Below are 24,358 nucleotides of genomic sequence, written 5' to 3'. Positions count from 1 at the left end.
ACCGAGCTTCAGCCTTGATGCTGAGAAGGCATTTGAGTCTGTAATATGAGAAGTTTTGTATCCGAGGTTGAAATGTCATGGTTAAATAATAATGTTACAGGATGTTTTAAATCTTCAAATTGAAATGAATGATAATATTTCAGCGATTGCTGCCCTAGACTGGGGATACCACCAAAGATGTCACTGAAGCCCGCACCCATTCTTTAATCAGTCAATCAAGTAGAGGAGAGTTCACAAGAAAGATGTTCTGGATAACGGAATAGATCACACAGCATGTCTGCACAGGGAGGACATTTGGTGACTCTCTAAAATTTTAGATCATGCCCTTCCAGGACTTGTGCAAAGTTCAGTCTCATGTGTTGTGTTTTATATCTAAGAAACACACATAAAATCCAAACCGGATCATCTTTAACAACATAAACCTCTAAATCTAAATACTTTATTTTAAGATGAAAACTGATAACACTGAATGCCTTTGTGTCGGAGTACTTCTTTCAATTTGTGCCGAATAAAGATATAAAGCTTTGGGGTTTCATCTTCAGAGAAAAAACAGTGACATCTGGCATCACTGCAAATTTAAAGCAGCTGTTTAATAAAGGGACCAAAGTACTGCACCACAATGTGTCAATGTCAGATTTCTGCAACAAACATCATGTAATGCTACATGTTCTTCAATTTAATGTATTTTACACAGTTACACGTGATGTTATGTTGTTGGGTTCTTTCACACTGTGATAAGATAAAATGCTCTTTTAAATACAGAACTTGTTCAGAGCAGGATTCGATTCACTCCTGAAAAAAATGTGGGTGGGCATGCTAATTACCTGGTGAGGTGGCATGCATCATGCATCATACCTAAAAGTAAATTATTTAAAGTTTTTGTCAACAGACTATCACAGGCGGTTTTACCACTACAGAGAGGTAAGCAATAGCCTGGGGCTTCCTGCAACAAGTGGCCTCTAAACAGAGGCAATGGTGTGCATGAATTACAAGTATATATATGAAAAAGGTTTGAATAATTCAAATGAGCATTTAGAATTTAATAATGTGCCCAGGATGCATAAAATATCACAGCAAGGACATTTCAACAGAAGACAAAGAACAAAAGATTACTTTGTTACAACGGCCAAAAATAAAGGAAGAGGATTTTTTTTATTTTTTTCAAATCCCACAACACAGGGGACACACAAGGAACAAGTACACAATATGGATAAACTACAAAATAAAACAGGAAATGAAAGTTGGAAAAAATCCTTTGGAGTAATTATAAAGAAGCATAGAAAGAAGGAAGTGAAAAAAGGCATGTAACACCTAGAACAAGAACTAAAAAAACAAGAAACAGGTCGAATAAAAATGAAATATGAAATGTCAACAGAACTGATGACTTAAGATAGCAACATAATAGAGTTCGATGGTCCAAAAACATCCCTGGGAAAAACTCTGGGCCTCTTAAAGAGCTGTTGCATGTCTTTACATCAAACATATTATAGCAGGGTACATCTATGCAAAAATGTCCAATCCTTACAGCGATTAGTTATTTTTTTTCGGGGTAATGGTATAAAATATATTCTAAAAAGCCAGGAATTGTAGCAGAAGGACTGATGTGTGTACAGTGCCTTTAAAAAATATTCATCTCCTTGGATGTTTTACTCTTTTATTGATTTGATTAAACAATCATGGTCGGTATATTTTTTTAACAAAAAGGCAAAAAAGCTTGAATATCAAAGTGAAAACACATTTCTTAAGAAATAATGTCAATTAAACAAAAATTTGTAATATTAAATAAGTGACTACACAAATATTCATCCCTTTTTAAGTGACTGACTTAACTCACCAGAAGTGCAGCCAACTGGTGCTCGTAGTGAAATAGGGATCACCTGAGTTCAGTGAATGTGTCTCGAGTTATTGTAGTATAAAGACATATGTATCAGGAAGGCCCAGTCACTGGTTAATCAGTATTGCTGGCTACCATTACACCATGAAGACCAAAGAACACTTAAGCAACTCAGAGAAAAGTTTACTGAAAAGTTTAAGTCAGGGGATGGACACAAAAAAATTCCAAATCACTGAATATCCCCAGAGTTCAGTTAAATCCATCATCAAGAAATGGAATGTGTGAATCTGCCTAGATCAGACCATCCTCACAAACTGAATGACCATGCAAGAAGGAGACTAGTGAGAGAGGCCACCAAGGCTATGACTACTCTGGAGGAGTTACAAGCTTCAGCAGCTGAGATGAGAGAGACTCTGCAGACAACAACCATTGCCTTGGTTCTTCACCAGTCAAAGCTTTGTGGGATAGTGGCAAAGAGAAAGCCACTGTTGAAGAACACCCATATTAAATTTAGACTGCATTTCACTAAAAGGCATGTGGGAGACTCCACGGTCTTTGGTCTTAAGTTGTCACTCTGATGAGACCAAAATGGGGCTTTTTGACCATCAGACAGGACGCTAAGTTTGGCTGACACAAACACTGCACATCACCACAAACACACCCTCCCCACCATGAAACACAGCAGTGGCAGCATCGTGCTGTGGGGATGTTTCTCAGTAGCTTGAAGGTTTGTAAAGATAGAGGGTAAAATGAATGCTGCAAAATCCTGGATGACAATCGTATTCAGTCTCCAAAAGAACTATGGCTTGGAAGAAGATTTATTTTCCAGCAAGATAATGACCAGAAGCATACAGCAACAATGACACAGAAATGATTTAAAGACTACAAAGTGAATGTTCTGGAGTGGCCGAGTCAAAGCTCAAACCTCAGTAAGTTGAGAATTTGTGGCTAGACTTGAAAAGGCCTGTTCACACCCTGATCCCAGCAGTCACTTATTTTCTCTGTGTTTATTAAATTTACATTTCTTTGCAGAAATCTGTTTTCAATTTGTCATTGAAGGTTTTTTTTTTGTTATTTGTTTTTGTCAGAAATGCCAAATTATATTGACTGTGATTGATTTATAAAATCAATAAAAAAGGTAAAAACCTTTTAAATGCACTGTATATTGTTTGTCCTGTAAGGGACACCTTATCTCGGGACACGTTAAACTATTGTAATGTAGTGACTTTGAGTTAAATTGTTATATAAAAGCCGATTAGCAGTACTACTTGCTCACATTTGGATATGTTTAGTACTTGTGTAGCTATGTGGCTTTGTTACTGCAAATGCATGCTTCAAAAACTTTTCCTTTATAGCTCTGATTGTTTTAAGCAGAATGGAGAATGTGCTTGTGTTGCTCTTTGCCTGGGGACGTCCTGAAAACGCCACTGCAGGCTGTAACATTTTTGTTTTTCACTTGTTTTTTCCTTTCCTTTAAGAAATTTTCTCCACTGTCTCAAGCTTTCTCAGCTCATTTCTTTCCCCAACTTTAAAAAAGTCTTTCACTAACCTTATCTTAACTGATATGATCAGACCAAAGTGTTCCAGGACTGTATGCCACTGCTTTCAGCATATTTCAGAGGCATTCTCCTCTCAATATCCAGCACTATTAAGTTTCATCAAGGCATTGCATACAGGCGGCAAAATTTTGAAGTTGTCAAAGCCATGGAACTCTTTGTGAAGCCGCTGTGACTGTGAACGTCATCAGTCCAGCCAGAGTTCTTAGAGCTGCCTCCCCTGAGTGCCAGCTTTGACCTCTTTTTTCCAAACAACAACAAAGCCAACCAGGTCACAGAAGAGGATGGGGTTATTTATATGTATATACACAGAAACATAAAAAGAAATGTATGGACAAACACAATGGACAGAGACACAAAGACTACATAATTGGTAAAATTTAAGAGTTTGAAAAAAATTGCTTGTATCTCTGTGATGACATCTTTTAGATACAGTATTGATGTTTGCTGTTTTCTGTGGGAGTGTCAGAAAACAAAAACTAGCTAGACTTCATAAAAATATGACTAAAGTAGAATCATCAAAGTTCAGAGCACGTTCTAATCCTGAGCTTGCTCATAAAAATGCATGAAGTAGAGAACGTTAGGCCAACCCTTTGTCAAGCCCTGTCCAAAAACATTTTTTTGACTGGAACAATTAAGATTACCCTGAGTTTTATATATAATTGATTAGATTCTTTTGTAAATTTGACCTCAGCAAAGAAATAAAGACAAAGATACAGCAGGTTGTATCAGGTTAACTTGAAAACTGTAACAACTGTTTAAAAATTGCTTTAAATATCAATATCTGATGTCAAGCAAGCTATGTCAACAAGGCTTTACTACAGTCCCTGCCACATTAGGAAATGTTCCCCTGTTGGACCACAAGTGCTTGTTTTATTGAAAAGATAAAGGAGAGGTATTCTAGATTCTGATCAGCCTTAGGCTGGAGTTATACTTGCTGTCTCACCTTCTGTTCATGTATGCATCCAGCTGCATCATGTGTTACTGGAGGTCACCACTAGAGTGTACAGGTCATTTACAGCTACCTGATTTGCAGGATAAACTACAAACATGTCCAAATTGGTGACAGTTCTGAGCTCAAAACGCATATAATTAACACCAATCATCAACTTTACTAACCCAGGCAGTGTTAATTTTAGCAGCTATCTTTAATTTTAGTTTTAGTTGTAGTCTTTAAATGAAATGCATTTAGTTTTAGTCCCATTTTACTCATTTCTATCCTTTTTAGTTTTAGTCTAGTTTTAGTCCATAAAAAGTCCTCACATTTTAGTTTTTACTTTTAGTCCAAGCATTTCTTTTCTTGCCTGAATCTGGTACCTAATCATAGTAGTGTTGTCTCTGCACCCTGCAAAACCATTTTTTTTTACCGCTAAGAGGCAGAAGAGCAGCAGATGCATTGCATTTTGACAGATTTACCCACAGTGGAGAAATATACAGATTTTGAATGTCCGACGAAAACTACATTACATTTTTGTCTAGTTTTAGTCATCTTGACAAAGCTAAACTTAGTATTTGTCAGTTTTAGTCATCACAGATCTATTTTTGTTAGTTTTAGTCTAGTTTTTTCATGGAAAAAAAAGGCTGTAGAAGAATAGTTTTAGTCGACAAAATTTACACTGAACCCAGGGAGCATCTTTTGAGCAGAGCCTTCTCTGCCAAGTAAAACTGCATATCTATTTTGCAGTAAAATGGAGTAATGTATGACAGGTGTGCTCCTGACTGAATTAAAGGTACCCAATCACTTTAAAAAAAATTAATTATCACTCTCTGAAAAAAAGTATATTTTAAAGACATCTGAAGTTACCATTACACCAATCCACAGAAGGCATTTTTCATGAATAATCATCAGTAAGAAAACAGAATAAAAAACTCTTATTCTGAGGTGGATATCTTGAGTTAATTTGTAGACACCACAAGCCTACCTTTTAATCACGTTGACATAACAGCATTAAGGTCACAATCTCACTGTGATGCGCTGAAAAGACTTGGCCTGGGAGAAAGTTTGTCTAACTGTAAGCAGCCCAGCAATGCACACCATGAGAGGGAGCTCTCTGATTGGTGGATCAGCAGACAGATCAAGGAGCCAACAAAGGGTCAAGTCATTGGATCAGTTTCATCAAGCATACAGATTATATCGTTAAGTCTTGCTTAGTTACATGTCAATTCATCTGGACTGTAAAAGCCAGGGCAGACTGGTGCTGTCTGCTGGAAGAGACAAGGACAGAAATGGGAGAAAATACTTGACAGGGAAACAGTGAATGTATAAAATGTAAGTGACACCATATAGCTATGCCTGGGAAGTCGTCTGAGGCCGAACAATCACACGCACTAACACACACCACGTGAAATGACACACTTCCACTGAGTGTATCAATACACACCAAGACACTGAGACACTCAAACACACTGAAGATGCAGTTGCATGCTCTCATCACAGCTGAGGAGCTGCCTATTCATCTGCACATAAGAGGAAAAAGCAAGGGCAACGCACTCAGGAAATTGCAGCCGTGCAATTTACAAATGTTAAGCAGTGATGGAGGACACAGCCCCATACACACTCCTGTACCTTCATCAGAACCATCTTTTTTTTTAATACACACAGACACAACACAAAGCACGCACACACGGAGATGCACACACATGATACCGTTTTTCTCCCTGCCTGGAATGAGGGCTCTTTTCACCAAAGTGAATACACCCGCTGATTCCCCTCAATGCTTTGTGTGACTGCATGTACATTTTGGTGTGTGAGCTGGTTTTTGATGCGTGAGTGCCAGAATTGTCTGCTATGTGTCCTCTTCATCTTTTGTGCAGGCCCAGCTGAGGAGTGAGAGCTATTTTTCATTTTAGTGCCTGACATGGATGCATGTACCAAGTGTTTGCATGTGTCATCTCCATCGTTAGTGTGGGTACTAGTGGGTGAGAGCTGATTTCCACTCGGCATTGTCTCACGGATCAGCTGTTCAACCCGAGTTTGTGGCTCGGTGGAAGTGATGATCATTTTTGATTGTGACCTGAGACAATCTGGGCACCTGGATGAGTTTAAGTTATATTGAAAGTGTCTTCTCAGTGTATATATTCAGTCAGTCAGTCGAGTTTATTTATGATGCGCGTTACAGCCCCACTATGCATTGCTTTCCTGTCCTAGCTGTCTAGTAAAGGCATCAAAAGCCCAAACATAATATGACTAATGCCCACCAGCATGAATTCAGTAACGCAACAATAATGTGGGGCGAGGGCCATCAATGGGGTACATTTATTATCATAACAAAAGCCTCAATTGGGGGTTTTGGGCCAAGTAAATAGGTCATTTGACTTCATGCCACATTCAAACAGATATAAACTAGGGCTGTTAAATGATTTAAAGTTCATTTAGCTCAGAATTCATAGTTAACTTCCTCAATCTCTCTTTTTGTCACACATTTCAAGAACTTTGTGTTTAAAGCTGTTTTTTTTGTGTGTGTTGAACTTTTCCATTGTCTTTAATGAAGGGTAATTGACTTCCTGCTTGGATATTAGCTTTATTTTGAAAGACAAAAAGAAACTTTGGATTGATCAGAGAATATGACATGAACTTAACCATGAAAAAGGAGCTTGTTATGGATTGATAAGAAAAAAATTGAACTGCAAAAAGTTAGGTTTTTGATGACACTAGATGAAGATGACTTTTAACTTATTCACAGAGCTGTTTTTAATTTATTATTATTATTTTGTATTTAATTAGTGTTTACCACAGGGTGACTCTATACTTTGATGGAGGAGATGAACATCCCCATTCTTTTTAATTCTTTTAGTTTTTTGTCCTTTGACCGTATTCATCAACAACACACTGTATAAATACACTCAAATAGCATTTCTAATATTTTGAAATTATTTTTGATATTCTGTAACAATAGCAGTTGAGCTGCATGTGTGAAGGGCTATTGTTGCTGAGTCAGCATATTGCAGCCGCCACACCTGAGTGCTAACCTTGCAAAGCAGATGGATACGCCCTTTTCCATGTTTCTCACTGGCGAATCTACTTGCAAAGTTCCTGTCTAAAACGTTGGGCCCAGTTAGAAAGTGGCAGGACCAATCAGCGACGAGGGGCAGTGACGTAAGGAAGCAGCGCCAAGAGGCCGGTGCAGATACGGCAGAAGACATTAGCATGGATGCTGCTAGAGTATCAGTTTAATCAGAAATTGATGACATGTCTTTGTTAAAAGAAGAACAGCAGTGAGTTGTTTTATTTTCAAAAACGACAAAAGTCATGTACTGACATGGTTCGCATTATGCAGTTCTGTATGGAGTTAACTCCTTGGTTGCGTCTATGTCATGTGTTTTGTTGCTCTGATTGGCCCGTAAAGATGTGACAGACAGAACGCTGCAATTATTCAAAGCCTCTGCCTTTCCCAAACGCTGTCTATGAGAGGTTCTTCAGATGGATGTGTGAAACACATCCATCTGGAGTGCCAGGTTACCTGATTACAGGAGTACAAGGTGAAGCATGAAGCTGCAGAAATGTGTTGAATGTCTCATGTTTAAAAGCTTAACTTTCAACATGAGACATTAACCAGCATGTTCATTGGTAAGATGTGCTAGTGGATTCTGTCATGCATGCAGATGGTGATTATATTTGAAGTCTTGGAAAAAGAAAAAAACAAACAAATACTCTTCTATAGTTTTACATATATCTGCGGGCCCACCCAAGTTTTGTCAGTGTGTGGGAAACACTGAGGATGGCACAGTAGTGAACTTATTCTTCATCACAGAGAGATGTTGCGATGGCGTTAACTAAAGTGTAGTAAAAGAAATAATAAAGCATGCAATTAAGTGGAATTTGAAAATTTAATCAACCAATTATGGACCTAAATGGCCTCACTATAAATTAATGCTAACAGCACTAATTTAGACAATTTGAAATTGCAGCACCATGGTCAGTCACTGACTGACTCATTGGTAAGTGTTGCTATTTTATCATATTTATGATGTTATTTTATGAAACAGTTCTTTAAAGAAACATTTCACAAGTTCTTGTCAAAATATGTTGAATAGGCTTCTCATAACTTTTAGTATCAGGCAGACATTGAATGTCTGCAGTAAAGGCAATACAGTACATTGCTCAGAAAGTGGTACAAACAGAGATAATCACTTACATACATACAGTACATGTGTTTTATAGCATTACAACCTATAGATCATCATTTCTCAACCCTTTTAATGGTCAAGGCACCCTTTACAATGTTAGAATATCTTAAGTCACTCCAGTCAGAGTATTAGAACTAACTAGATAAACCTCCAAAGCTCTTTCTTTAAACAACGAAACAGCATTCATTTTCACTGAAAGGTTGTTTGGCCCTTTTTAAAAACAAACTTTGACCCACACTTTGACGTGCTTCAGCATCAAGTCTTCATCTGGAATGTATGGACTATAAAAAAAAATACTTGAAATGTTTCTCACTCCACGACCTGCTGAACTGGAGAAAAAAGACTGGCATGATCCTTGTACAGTGAATCCTGATGTAAGCCAGTTCATATGCTCACCCGGCGTTGACCTGATTCCAGGCAAAGAGCATTTGAGACAATTTTGATCATTTGCACTAGGAAAAAGAATGTTCTGCATATTCATGGTAATTTTTGGTTGAATTTAATGCATTTTAGGGCACGTCTGACAATGCCAGAGGGCATCCCACACAAAAGTGTGAAATATTGATTTCCATATAATTTGCTCCTGAATGTGTTTTATTGATTAATTCAGCAGTGTTCATAAATTTGATGGACGGACCTTCATTATTTGTCAGAAATGAAAAGCGAGGCTTTGCATTGCCGCTGGTAAAAATGTTTGCAAAATGCTCATACAGGGCCACCAAAAGGATGGTGGTATGAAAGCAGAGGAACATTTGGTGAAAGAAGTTTTTTTTTAATTCGAAGATTGGATGTATTTTCATCACTTTAAACCCTGTTCACTATATATTTTTTTTACCATTTTAAAAATCAAACAGTGTATACAAAACATGAAAAAGGACTCTTTATTTTGATTATAAAATGTCATAAAAGTTGGCACTTGAACAGCTAAAAGAGGATTCAAATGTTGAAATCCCTACATTTAACAGGTAACATATGCAAGGAGGTGAAGACTCTAAATTGGAAAATTAATGTCACATTTTGAAAACAATTTTTACATACATTAGAAAACAGCGTCTTTTATTTTTCAAAATATTTATACATACCTATCCATTGCATTTGAAGCATTTTTTTTTTAATTTGGGATTAAAAAAAATAGATGATCATAATAACAAATGAATAAAAAGACTACTAAAACCCATAAATTAAACATTATTATCATGTTAAGTTCAATCATGTAATGCTTGTGCATAACACTTCCTGTATAGCATTTGTGGAGTACATCGTATCTTTTCTGTTTCAAACGTTTTCAATTATGCATACATAGTGTATGCTTTTATCTGAGTACCAGTGCACGAAACCATTAAAGCATGCTTTAAGTGTACTTTGAGATACTCCTAACCCAGCATTCTGCCCACTGAGCAAGAAAGACCGATTTATATGTTAAAAGGTATTTGTTTGTTTGTCTGTTTCTTTGGTCTTGAAAGTCTGACTGCTCATGCCAACTGCAAGGCCGAGTGCTATCTGTTTAGTAGAAGTAGGGCTCCCTCTAGTGGCAGTTGCATTAAACAAATCAGAGATGTCCAAGATACAAGAAGAAACTTAGGTTTCCACAGTCAACACTGGACAAGAGTAGATTTTTAATAACAACACTACTTCTTTTTATTGTTTTTTCTTCAGTAATGTTTCTTATGTTTACTTCTTTGTCATCAATGCTTTTCCTCTGTCTTAAATCTCTCTCCAGGTCATAATTTACCAGGGCGGCCAGGTGTTCAGCCTCGCCAACCATCTTAATGGTCGTGTGGGCTTTGTGGCCACCATGCCAAGTACAAGTGCCTCCATCTTCATCAACAACACCCAGCTGTCTGACACTGGGACATATCAGTGCCTGGTCAACAACCTCCCAGACAGAGGGGGGCGCAACATCGGGGTCATTGGGCTCACTGTGCTAGGTAACCACATTATATCTATTTTTTATTGGCTCTTAGAATTCTACAAGAACAGCTTCTCTTCTCATAAGAATCAGCTGGCCCACCAGCATTCTGGGTGAAAACATTCCAACAGAATGAATGGTATCAAATGGGAAAGATTGGGTCTTAAGCAATTTAAAGCCAAAAGATCAACAACTGTACAATTCAACAGTTAATAAGAGCCCAAATTGAATGGGCAGCAAGTAATGCATATGACTTGTGACTTTTCTGAACAAGCACTGGCATCAAAACATAATTCTATTTCTGTGTTTCAGTCAATGTGCAACACTTGGGTTAACCTTAATGTTTTTAAAATGTGCTGTATAAATAAGATGGATTGAACTGGATTTGATAAAACTGGACAAATAGCCCCATCTTGTGACGGGAGATATCATAAACCGACCTCACACCATAAAACAAGTTGAAAACATTTTCTAAACACTCTCTCACTCTCTCTCCCTCAGTGCCCCCCTCTTTGCCATCATGTCGAATCCAGGGCACGCTGGATGTAGGCAGTGACATCATGCTGATCTGCAGCTCAGAAGAGGGTATTCCCACACCATCGTACTCCTGGGAAAAGCTGGATGCTCTGCCCAAACTGCCGCACAACGCCATGCAAGGTATTACAAACAAGCTGGCCATCGGAGTTCCCTTTTGCCCCACCTTTGCTGGTAAATCTGACACACATAGCCTGGCTTAGACTAAACAGCAATCCCTTCATCACCGCCACCTGTCATGATCCAGACCTCAACTACCGCCCGACCAACAGCCCCTCCCCCGTGATCCTGCTGCGGGCTGATGATGGATGGATGGATGGGATGACCCAAACCATGTGAATTTTTGTGTGCCTGTGTGTATGTCTGGATATTTTGCTGTCATCTTCCCAAATTTATAAGATTTCATAGTGTTTTAGTGCCCTCCCTCATCATTTTACGGTATGGTACCAACCTATTACAACTTTTTTTGTTCTGAAAGAGCCAATATTTCTACCTAAATTAGATTATTTACTCTATCTTAATTTTATTTAACTTTGATTTGCAAGGAATATTCCTACTGAGGTACAAGAATCCCTTTTACTAGGAGGATCTGGCCTAGACAGCAGCACAGAAAGCTCCACAAATATTTTGAAAACACCAACCAACAATAACAAAGACTTCTTTGATTCAAGAATCTGCTGCATCAGCAGTAAAACACGTGCAAACACTGGTCAAATGATCCTCAACTCTGCTTTAAAATCTTCCAATCTTGTACAGCTCTCTAGTTAAAGGAGACTCTGAAGGTCAGAACATGATGAAGGAGTAAAAACATTAAAAATTCATACATTATTCTCTCATAAGAGCAAAGGTTGCTGCTACTAACAGTTTACAGAGTCATATGGGAACATACACTCACAGGCCACTTCATTAGGTATACCTGGTCAACTGCTCATTAATGCAAATATCTAATCAGCCAATCACATGGCAACAATCGATGCATTTAAACATGCAGACCTGGTCAAGATTGTTTGCTAAGTTCAAACTGCATCAGAACAGGGAAGAAAGATTATTTAAATCACTGTCAACTGGTATGACCTCATGACGCATCACCACTTCCTTAATGAGGAATTCAGTCAGGACCACTTTGTCAAGAAATACACTGATTTGCAGTGATATTTTTTTCTCTTTATTAACAGTTATTAATCTGCTCTTATTACTGTAATTTATGTTTGGCAGTGTGGCTGTTCTGGGATCCCCCTGGCCCTCTACAAGCCCATTTGGAAAGCATCAAGCAGTAATAGCAAAGCAGCAAAGCATAGCCAGGCTAGAGCACTTTAAATATGGCAGCATGAGTGCAATAAGCCAATAGCATGCTTAGAACAAATCAGCTGGCTCTCAGTTGTTGAGGTCATGTATGAGATCAGTTGATCTTGATTGTATGACAGTGTTCAACTTTGTCACCTGCCTGAATTAATGCTATATGATAATATGTGAACCGAATATATGATAATTTGAACCACTCAGACTTATTTTATGTAAATATTGTAGTCCGGACCTATGATGGACAGTACATGCTGCACGATATTGGATTTTTGCCGATATCCAATATGCAGATATTCACATATTCATTTTAGCCGATGCCGATATTTAAATATGTTTTACATAACTAAAAATTCGGTCCTTTGAACACAATTTAAGATTTGAGGATGAAAAGAAACAAACTTTGTTTCTTAAAACACACTTTAAAGTTTAAAGAATGAGGATGAATAAAGAAAAAAGATCTCACCTTGGTCCAGCCTAAACCACCATTAATTTATTAGTATGTATGGCCAAATTTTACAGTCAATACATGCTAATATTCAAGGTTAAAATATGTGAATGTCAGCAAAAATTTTGATATCTGCCGATAATGATATTTGCCTTTTTTAGCTAATATCTGCCGATACCAATATCAGGCCAATAATATTGTCCCTAGTACATGTAGCTGAACAAGGGGACAAGAGGAAACAAACATGTTTAAAAACATGAGAGCAAGGGTGTAATGATAATATTTTTAAACATGTTTGTTTTGTAGCCTTTTTGTCCAGTTACATTTTGTCAAATCTAAAGCCCAAACTGCAGCATTTTTCATCAAATAAATCTGAAACTTGGGTCACGATTTCTCATTAAGGAGTTGGTGTTGGATCCTCAGGCTTGCGCAGTTGGAAACCACTGTGCTAGTTAAAATCTGAATTTGATGATCACAGACATGATAGATAAGGCTTGTCAAGAATATTAACATCCATTTTGAGCATATTCATTCAAGCCTCCTGGAAGACTCAGTAGATGTATTTGCACTTCAACACTACATTAGTTGTAAAGCTCTATCTTCAAGCTCTGCTGGTGTTCCCCCAGTGTTTTTCTGCTTTTTGTGTTGAATTTGTACTAAAAAATTTTTTTGATGTGTGTTTAGCTATTTTCAGAGGCAAAAGTAAAAAAAAAAAAAAAAAAAAACGGCCCACCTTGTTTTACTCGTATATGAAGGAAATCCTGTGGCCTTTCCATGCCTTCACTACGCTCCCAACTCAATTTTCTGTTACTTGCACTTTTAATTTGACAATATAATAATTATATAGACAATAGAATAGTTGTAGTTGTAGTTGTAATTGCATGATAAAAAGGCTGTATAAGAGGGTGAACTCAAAATTCATGTTAAACTTGAACTCTAAAGAAAGTCTTTACTCCATATGTATTTGTTCTTAATATTCATTAAATGCTGTGTGCTATCATTTTGTACACTTTACTAACTAGGGGCACATTCTGTATGTGTTCAACAGACCAGATGCAAGGTACCGTCACGCTGAGGAACATCAGCACCAGCACATCAGGACTCTACCAGTGCACCTCCAGCAACGCAATAGGCAAGAGCACCTGCCTGCTCAACCTGCAGGTTGTAGCACGTAAGTTTATGCTGCTGTGTTTACTGTTTGACACTGACAACGGATGGCCATTAATGTGTCCGGATGTACAGTAATAGACGGAAATGTGATGCCCTCGACTGTCTGAAACTCTGAAATTTGGAAAAGGTAAGAAATATCTGGGAGTGACACTCAGGAGTCCTCAGTACATCTACATGGACTGTGAAGTTGAAGTATAGTTATAATTCCATTTAAATGGACCAGAGATCCAGATCATCTGGCTCAGCATAGTAATTAAAGCCTGTCTTTCAGCTCCCAGAGGGCTCTCCAATTGGCTGTTTTGTCTATTTAACTACACTTAAATTGGAAAAAAGAAAACTGGCCCTCAGATGAGGGCAGTCCCCCATCATTAACATAATTGAAGTGGCTCTTAGAGCAGGCATGTTCACAAATGGCACCTCACTTCTCACAAGTAACATGTAGTCTTGAATTGAGTTTTTTCAACCAAACTACTGACCCAAAATGTGTTTTTATAAAGTATAGCACTGTTTCTTTTTTAAATCTTATGACAAATGAGGAAGAAAAGCTGTCAATGAGGGGTCCCTTTAACAGCTTTTCTCCCTCATTTTTTCATAAACCTGTTGGGAACAGTGACAAGCGCGTCACTGAATACACTGTATATCATCATTATAAAGAGCACATGTGAGTTAGAAAACTAGTGGCGAAGCTAAATATATTGCTGTTTCCTTGTTATTTGGTTCCAACAGGCTATCAAGCTCCTTCTGCAATACGGAAGAAAATGTTTGTAAAACTTTTAACCCTTCTGTCTTCCCTGCAGCTCAGCCTCAGAGTGTGGGACTGATCGCAGGAACCATCGCTACAGGGGTCTTAGCTGTCATCATCTGCTCCCTGTTAGTGGCCGTCACGCTCTTCTACTGGAAAAACAAGAACAGATATGATGAAGAGGAGATCCCAAATGAGATCAGGTTTGAGTTTTATTTGTCACTGAGCCCAGGAGAATGAATATATCCTCATCGGTTAAAGGCTCAAATTTCTGGACAATAGTGTATCTCCAAAATTATTCATTTAAGGAAATGGTTGTTATTATGGGTGATTTGATGCTGTAATTTGTGTCCCTACATTGTTCGTTACTCTTCTTGTGGCTTTTCATTTAATAGGATCTTTTAAGAACTAAGTACAACAAAAATATTTGCTTTCTTACTTTTATTATTCCTGACACAGCATCTTTATAATTTCTTCTAGGGCTAGGCAAAGATATTGATACATATCAATATATTTCAAATGAAAATATAGGGTTATACAATATAGTAAATATTAAAGAGTGTTTACACCATGAACCAGCAGCACTGGTGGTCAATATGATGACAATGAGATGATCTTTTTAAAATGGTTTGACTAAATAGGGGAATTATCATTTTTTGTCTGCATTTCATTTAGGAGCATATACAGTTTATATATTTTTTTTTATTTTTTATACCACAATAACAAAAATAGAAGTTACAAATAGGTAGTCTTGGATAATGTATTGTTTTTTGGGCATCAAAAATTGCATGCAATCACCTGCACACTGTCTAAATTACATAAACATATGGGCAATATTTAGAAAAGTGTGTGGCATCTCACCTGTTGCGATTAAAGCATTGCTCTCTATCTTTTAGTTAAAAATGGGACTGAAGATCATAAAGTTTTAGTACTCCTTGAACAGCACAGTTCAGTAAAAAAAAAGGCAGATTTAATCATTTTGAAACATACCGTATGAGAATAAAATGCACAACCAAGGAAATGTTGCCATTGTTTTTTTTCTTTACAATTCAGACCATGTGTAGGAGTGAAAACTGAAATTAAAAAACAAACAAACAAACAAAAAATAGCTCAATATTGGGTGTCTAAGGACATCAGCATAGCTCAGAGGGCTTAGTCCTCATCACATTTGTCACAGGATCCATACCCAGTCCTTTCACTATTTGGTGCATGTCTTTCCCCTCTGTCTCTCCGAGAAATTAATGTCTCTCCTCAGCTATCCTATCAAATGAAGGCAACTGATCCCCAAAAAATTATATTTAAAAGATAAACATAATTGTTCAGCTTGGGTATGTAGGATTTCTATTTTTGTTGCAGTGGTACCAAACAGGTTTCAGTTTTGTTTGATTTGATGGAGAATCATGTCAAATTTTATAACTCTGGAATTGTGACAACCATTTATTTTTGTACAGAAAAATATACGGATATGGTGTATTACCATTCAGCTAAAAAATGTTGAGCTATGATCTCTGGTCCACGTCACCCAGTCCTTACACATTTTTTTCCTTTTTTACAGAGAAGATGATCTTCCTCCTAAGAGGTCGTCGTCAGTGAAGGCTTTTCATGCGGATGCTTCATCCTCAGAAAATGACACTCTAACGTCCACCAACACTTACAACAGCCGCTACTGGCACAGCCCTAAACCCAACTATGACACCAACTCATACACACGCTACAACGGAGACACTCGACACACCTTTACGTCCTCTCATGGACAAGGCCAGGGACAGAGCACAGGACACAGCCACAGTACGGTGGTCACGGCTCCAGGTTCAGCACCACCGACCCGCCACATGCAGCCCACAACAACAACGACATCATCGTTTGCCAATGGCAGCCACACGTTACCGCCACCAAAGACATTGGTCGTTACTACAAACTCTGCCCCCTCCCCTCCTACAATGGTGCGCAGCAATGGCTCTGTGAGCCTTAAACCTGTGGTACCTTCCCCACATGGGCAACATACACACTCCTACGCTGTGAGCCAAGCCACGCTGGAGCGCATGGGGGCGGTGCCTGTCATGGTGCCAGCCCAGAGCAGAGCGGGCTCACTGGTCTGAAGTCTGAACTGTTATCTTTGAAGAAAAAAAGAAGACAATATTTGAAACACGCTAATGAAAAACAGAAAAAGGAATGATGCCTAGAGCTGCCCTTTACTGTATATTTCAACATCTCAACCTTTTTATCTTCAAACAAACTGGAGTTTTAAAGTGCACAGTTCATTAATGCCATTTCCTTGTTGGACTGGACCCTGAATGGACAAAGCTCTACAAGGGATTTCATCATCCACTAATCGGATACGTTTCCCTGGCATATGTGGCTGGAAGTATTTTTTAACCCCTTGGGTGGTTTAACAACCTAAACATTTTTTATTGGTTAACTCATTGGGGTTCTTTTTATTTTTATTTTTTAATTTGTTCTATTTAATTTTTGGATTACAAGCAGCATAACATGTTTTGGTTTTTTTCCATCTCAGTGTGTCCATACTGCATGGTAAGGCATCTGCAAGCAAGGCTTTTCACATAAATGCATGTGTCCCTTTGGAATAACAAATCATGCCTCATTTATTTCTAGCATCATCTGTTGTTTTTTATTGACAGTTCTAAGAAAGAAATGTTTAAAGTCTGACAGGAGAATACCAAAGGGAAGAACATGAAGTAATAATGTTGGTTGACAATGCAAGTAAGGGGTTTTATTGGTTGCAATACATCAGATATTCTGACATGCTTTAATTTATAGATGCTTATCAACTCACAGAATAAAATGCACATTTGCAAGTATTCAGTTTTTAATAGAAGACTAGTAACTGAAAGCTACCATCTCTTTGATTTAGACCAGGGCCTGTATTCACAAACAATTTTATAATCTTTGCAGAGAGCTCCTAACTTGTAGCTAAACAGCGTGTCTTAGCTGCATTCAAAGCAAGTGAGCATCAGCAAAAAAATCAGCCTGATTACCCTTGATTCCTAATGTGGTATCCTGACAGCCATCAAGTGCGATGCAGTGACACATTTCCCCATCACCCTGTTCCATTTTTCTCTTTCTCACACATGGTAAGATGGGCAACAAACAAGGAAAAGGGAGATGACATTGCAACAGGACTGTGTGACAGAAATATTTCCTTGTTTTCTTTCACTTTTGTTACTGAACACGGTTTGTCAGCTTTCCATAACCCATACTTAAAATGTTTTACTCAAACTTGTGTCAGCACAGAGAAAAAACCATTTGAATCACAGTCTTTGAATGTTTGTCAATCAGAATACCACACTGCTGTTCCTCTGCATTCAAAATAAAGTACTTTTTACAAGGGGAAAATGGAAATTACCAGTACAGAGAATTAAGTATTTAACCGATGATGTGTTGACAACAAGTGCGCTGTGCGTGCAGTTAGGACACGATGTAAGATTGATTTAGGAACAGGCTCAGAGAAACTCTGAGCAAGTGAAGGACAGCAAATTTGATCTCTGTGAGGAGGCTTTAATGACCTTGTTACTAGGCATGGCACGTAATTTCAGAGGCTGTGATTGATTGAGCCAAAAAAGGAAGGAAAAAAACCCCCCACAATCTCTTAGAGATTAAGGGCATACAAGGACTGTGAAATCCATCGGTTTAATCATACGATTTAACCAGACATTGTGTAATCATGAATACTAATTTAAAAGTGAACATCTTGCTGTACTTTAAAATGTTTAAATGTTTGCAGTCTTGGACAGTGGCTTCTTCAAATACTGATATAACTGTCATTTTGGAGAAAATCTAATCCATGATTAAATACACCAGTGGAGAGAACCACATTTAAGGAATTCACGATGCATGTCTCACTTTGTGCTGGAGAAAGTTCAAAATGTGTACATAAATAGTTTTTGTCTGTTCAGCCTACCATTACTCAATAAGGATATTCCTCACTCAGTGTCTGGAGACTATTTTTACATGTTATCATCTACTTAAGAAAGTCTTTGGACTCTTAAAAGTTCACTTTTTCTCTGTAGGAGTTCTACCAAGCCTGATGTATACTTCTGCATCACCCTGTAGCATCAGCTGCAGGTCTGTGTAGTCCTGATCCCTACACAGAGGCCTTTGCACACAGCTGACATGCACCCCCTAAAAAATGTAATTACATGTTGAAACACTGCAGACTGTAAGCACTGTGAGTGGTTAGGTAGCACTGGTGACTCCCAGTCTATGAGTACTGGTTACAGGCATATTGTGCATAATGTATCATCTTCAAATGGCTGTAGAAGATGGTACAACTTGTCAAATCTACCTGCCAGCATCCATAAATATCAGTTGTTGTTTCCTCATTTACTATAAAATCCGAAATATAATACGCCCACGTATATACACTGCAGTGTTATTTCATTCTCTCCAAGGGGGGAAACTATTTAAGCCTTCTGTGTAAGGATTTGGGATTTGTCTAGTGAAGTCCATAATATGCAGTTTCTGTGCAGCTGTATTGCTCTTTTAGTACCATTTGTCTTTGAGAGATAGAGTACGGTAGTCGAGCTCTCGGCCTCTGGGAGAAACTCACAGCCTGGGAATCACTGCACTCCTGCATCTGTCACATGTTGGTCTGTCAAACCAGCACTCAGTGTTAATATTAACACTCACGATATACTTCCCCTTTTCTTTAAATGCACAGTTATTAAATGCACAGACCTCACAAGGAGGAAAAAGTAGCTTAAAAGTGGCAGCAAACCCCCCTGTCTGGTCTGTGTATTCATGCACGTTGTCAGCAGGGAAACAGCCATTTGCTACATAATGAATGGGGTGTATTTTCAAGCACATGTGACAGAGGCAGCTACATGCAATTGTGGGAATGAAGTCATGTGTCTTAGCACTTTATAGTGAAACATAGGCAGAAGCCAACTTTTTAGATGAAAAAATAGGTATTCAACTAACTGGATTTTACAGTATGTCTCTCCCACTGGCCAAGAAAAAAAAATCCTCATTCTCCTCCTTAGCTGCTTCAGTGGCCGTACTTTCCATCTTTTTGAATATCTCGTCTCTCTTCTTCTTTGCAATAATTGCAGTAGAATCAACTTCTGCCCAGTATTTATCAGCCCCAGTTCCAATGTAATCTGCCCAGTTTCAGTTGTCATGTATATCTGTACATAAACAAGAGGGAAATTGGGTGGCAACATCAGGAACTGGCATAAAAGTTGCACTGTAGAGTAGCATTTGGACATCATGAAAACCCCACGTTTTAGTATTTTTGCAAATATTTTGGGATGTTTGGACTAAGAACCCACAAAAACTTAAATTAACCAACCCAGTCCCTTACCTGTGTCAGTAGAATACCATGAAAGAGAGTGGCAGGGTAAGAAGGAGCTAATTTGCATTTAAAGTGACACACAACCAAAGTAGGCATTCTGAGAAAGGCTGTTGAAAGCAGGTGCATACAGGATCAAAACGTCCTCTAATGAATTCATGTTATATTTTGACCAAACACAGACGTTTCATTTAGACTACAGCGGATTGTTAAAAAGGTGGAAAAGGGGGCTGATATGTCCCGTTCAAGGGCTAAGATGCTTTGTGAATAACTTTTATCTTAACAAGGATCTCGTCTTAACTTTGAAACTCATTGTGCTTACAATGCTTTGTGAATACGGGCCCTGAAGCTGCAGCTGATTGCTGAAGTCTTTACTTTGTTTATCCTTGCTGTTTTTGAAGACTGATGTTAGATCATCACTGCTTTAAGGAGAAGTGGATTAAAGACTGTCTTTTTTTGGGTTAACATGATTGTATGCTGTAAGAACAAGAGCTGGTTATATTTTAAATGACAGAAAACTGATCAGATGTATGACTGGACCATGTTTTTCAACCGTGTCTTAAGTTTAATTTGATAATTCTGTTTTGTTACTATGTATAACAAAGTATTATTTTGTATTTGACCAAAAGTATTTATGATTTAACCTCAATAGCGCTCAAACTGTTTTGGAAATGCTTAGATGTTTTAAAGCAGTGGCTCTTGACTAGTCAATCATTAGGACCCACCAACACCTTCTTAATTTGAAATCTTGACCCAATTTCTGAAAAATATTCAACCACTTATATTTATTGGAAGAAAAAAATGATCTAGTTTTGACCTTATGTGGATCAAAACATAATTAAAAAAAGGAGACAGGACAAAAATACATGTCATAAAAAGCCCTGAGAAAACATACATGCATGCATTTTAACAGACCTATGAGAATGTGTTCAATTTTGTTGTTTTCTAGTGATCCAGAGAAATGTATTCACTTTCCTAGAATGACCAGATAAATACCTGTACCTGCCAAACAGTGTCCATGTGCTGTTGCCAAGATGGATGTGAAACATATCCCATGCCATGGATATATGAACCAGTCTATCTTGCATGTAAGTTTAGAGCCACTGCTTTAAACTGATCAGTCATCATTTTTCACTGTGCATTATCTAAATAATAATAATAATAACCAATAATTTCTTGCTGCCATTATGCAATATTTGATAGAGCAATTTTTGTGTTACATTCAGATTTGAACCATGTAAAAAATGACCTACAGTGGACTGTGTCCAGATTATTTCTCTGACTCGAGGAAAAACACTTATTCAGGAACAAATACATATAATGTACGGTCATGTGTATAAGTTTTAGGCAAGTAGGGTGTTAAAGATTCATCATAAGCCCAATGTGCCACAACCCAGGGCTCAAGAGGAGAAGGGCAGCCGGAGCAAAGCTTGACAAATGATGACAAACGTGGGTTGCTTGCCAGCCAAGGTTAAGCTTGATAGCATTTCCTTTGTCCAGGTCTTTTCACACCTGCTACTACGCCCTCAGACCTCCAATGGTTTTAGGGCCCTTGAGATTTCCACAGCACAACCCGGGGCTTGTGGCAACCCTAACTACCTGCCCAGGTGTTACCTTAGGCTGTGCTTACACACTACATCCACCCCTTACTCTGCCCTAAAGGAGTAGACTTCAGTATTTTCCCACCAGATTATTTTCCCATGCGCCTGGTAATGCACCCAGTGTTGCCCACAGGCAGCTTACACACCACCCCTGGGTCTTACTGCAACCTCAGTTTTTGGCCCAAACCTGCCTAAATCTTGTGCACAGTACTGTGTGTTTTCATGTAGATTAACCAACAGGGTAAGACACACTCAAATACACAAAAAAGCAAGCCCTTGCAGCTAATTTGATGAGTTGATGGCTTGTTGTCTTAAACTTCAATCATAAATGACCTTCATTCACCTGAATCAAAACAAATAAATGATAGGATGAGCAATGATACCCGCCAAGCTGCTGCACTTTTGTGTAGCTGTCATTCTAAAAGTGTATCCAATCACAGTTTCATTTCACAATAAAGCTGTTTAGTGATAAGATTTTTATTTCAGTTTACAAACTTAACCAAAAACTAATCTTATTTTTTAAACCAAGTATGCTCACCTGGGTTGTTCTAGTTTTTATCAGCTTTTTTTTTATTAACTGTAATTGTTTAAACTACAATTTGGCATTTATTTGTTAAAAAAATTGAAGATATTTTCTTTATATTTGGTAAATTGGTGAAGTCCACCTGCAGCGCACAATTGTGCATACCATGGGGGCAAAAAGAGGTTCAATTATCAAACATCATTCTACCTTTATTCTTTTCTTCTAATATATTTGCTTCAGAGAACATTTCAGGCTATCAAAGCCTAAAATAAATGATGTTTCTTTATAACTTTTACCCTCCTCTGTGTCTAAAAGAAGAGCTAGAGCTAGGGAAAAGAGAAAAACTACTGAGGTTTAACCCAGATGAAATGAACTTCTTATTTTTTATCCAGCCATAGGTGGGTTAGAGGTCCACCAGGTGGTTTGTGGGCTATATGATGACTTGTAATATATTGCCGATTGTAAAATTCTGTGTAAATATGTTAACAGATAGATTTTCCTGTTATAGTTGGGTGAAAATAAATCTGGAGAGATAACACTGGAACTTGTAGTGAATAAATATTATTAATACAGTCCAGCTGGCATCTTTATTTGTTTGTTTGTTTTTTCTGATTCTGCAGTTTGTATGATACTCATATCCTGACTTCTTTGTGTTTTGAAGTGCAAGTATTCCCTCATTATATTTGAGCATCTTAAAAGAACTGAAGACTGAGGGAAATTAGAGAGAATGTAAGTTAAATGACAAACTTGTTTAATTGTTGTCTTTAAATACATGGTGAGTGGATTGCTCAGGCAGTGGGCTCTCAATCAAAACAATAACAAAAGATGATGAGAAGCACTGCTTGATTCCACCCACCTTCACTGCTTACTTCTTGTTTTGAACTCTTTTCAAAGAGAAGTTGCACTCCATCAGGTGTATTTAATAAATACTTAACAACAGTTGGGGTTTTATGGATGAATTTCACACGAGGAAGAAAAGCTGTTAAAAGTGGTCTTCCTGCTCCATATATTAAGCAATCCCAGAATGCTTTGTGAGTGTCTACACCTAATGAATGCACTTTTTAAAATTTTTGCAGCTTTTCATCCTGTCCTCAGGTGAAAGGTTACCATATAATAACAATAGGCTGCTAGATCATTTTATTTACTACACAGTTCCTTTCATTGTTAGACTATTTTGTTTTTCTTGAAAGAGGTTAAAAAAAAAAAACTTTGTGCATGCCCTTCAAAATAAAGTAAAATTCTGTTTAAAACTAAAAGGCATGAATAAGAGGCCCTTTGGTTTTAAGGTTTAAAAGGGCAGATGCTTGAGTATCCTTAGCTCTCCCCTCTAGACAAACAACACTGGGAAAAAATTCAACTAGATCAACGTTGAGTGAACAATTGTGATTTAAAGTCACATATCATGCAAAATACACTCTTTCAGGCTTCTCTAGCAAAAATATGTGCCCTCGGCCTTTCCACGACCCCCCCCAAGAATCAGACACACCCACCCCCTTTCAGAAAATGTGTGCTAAAACTAGTCGGTCTCAGATTTTCCCCTCATAATGTCATGTTTGGAGTTAGCACCGCCCCCAGGTTTATGTTGGCCCTCCCTGCTTGGAAGGAATTTCTAAGAGGGGCGGAGTCAAACAGCTCATTAACATTTAAAGCCATGGACACAGAAACAGCTCGTTCTGAGCAGGGCTGTATCAGAGGGGTTTTTGAAACAAGCAAAAATTCAAAACTGGAGCGTTTTTTAAGCAAAAAAACTTCCCAGGTATGTTTTGAGAACCACTGAGACTAATACAAACTTGTCTTAAAGGGGCAAAATATGTTACCTTTCTTGGGTGCACTTTTGATAACTGACCTAGATGACAACACATTATACTGTTTCTTAAACTATGTTACATGTATACCAAGTGAACATACAGATTCAAGTTAAGTCAACATTTTCTGGCAACTATTTGAGTTGAGCCTACAGCAATGTACACTATATTGCCAAAAGTATTCACTCACCCATCCAAATAATTGAAATCAGGTGTCCCAATCACCTCCATGGTCACAGGTGTATAAAATCAAGCACCTAGGCATGCAGACGGTTTCTACAAACATTTGTGAAAGAATGGGTCACTCTCAGGAGCTCAGTGAATTCCAGCGTGGTACTGCGATAGGATGCCACCTGTGCAACAAGTCCAGTGGTGAAATTTCCTTGCTACTAAATATTCCACAGTCAACTGTCAGTGGTATTATAACAAAGTGGAAGCGACTGGGAATGACAGCAACTAAGCCATGAAGTGGTAGGCCATGAAAAATGATGGAGCAGGGTCA

At 38.0% G+C, this 24,358-nt stretch overlaps 1 protein-coding gene across 1 annotated transcript in view; it reads left to right on the top strand.

Moving 5' to 3' along the window:
• Positions 1 to 17,159, top strand: part of igsf11 (immunoglobulin superfamily member 11) — a 142,148-nt gene extending 124,989 nt beyond the window's left edge. The window contains exons 5-9 of the mRNA XM_041810805.1: positions 10,238 to 10,445; positions 10,928 to 11,083; positions 13,756 to 13,878; positions 14,675 to 14,822; positions 16,175 to 17,159. Coding sequence (XP_041666739.1) covers positions 10,238 to 10,445; positions 10,928 to 11,083; positions 13,756 to 13,878; positions 14,675 to 14,822; positions 16,175 to 16,718 — 1,179 coding nt within the window. The 3' untranslated portion in view covers positions 16,719 to 17,159. The remainder of the gene's footprint in view (positions 1 to 10,237; positions 10,446 to 10,927; positions 11,084 to 13,755; positions 13,879 to 14,674; positions 14,823 to 16,174) is intronic.
• The last annotated feature ends 7,199 nt before the right edge of the window (positions 17,160 to 24,358 follow it).

Source organism: Cheilinus undulatus, linkage group 2, assembly GCF_018320785.1.
Source record: "Cheilinus undulatus linkage group 2, ASM1832078v1, whole genome shotgun sequence".
Taxonomy (NCBI): Eukaryota; Metazoa; Chordata; class Actinopteri; order Labriformes; family Labridae; genus Cheilinus; species Cheilinus undulatus.
The sequence above is the reverse complement of the archived record's forward strand: the minus strand, read 5'-3'. Positions and strand labels throughout refer to the sequence as shown.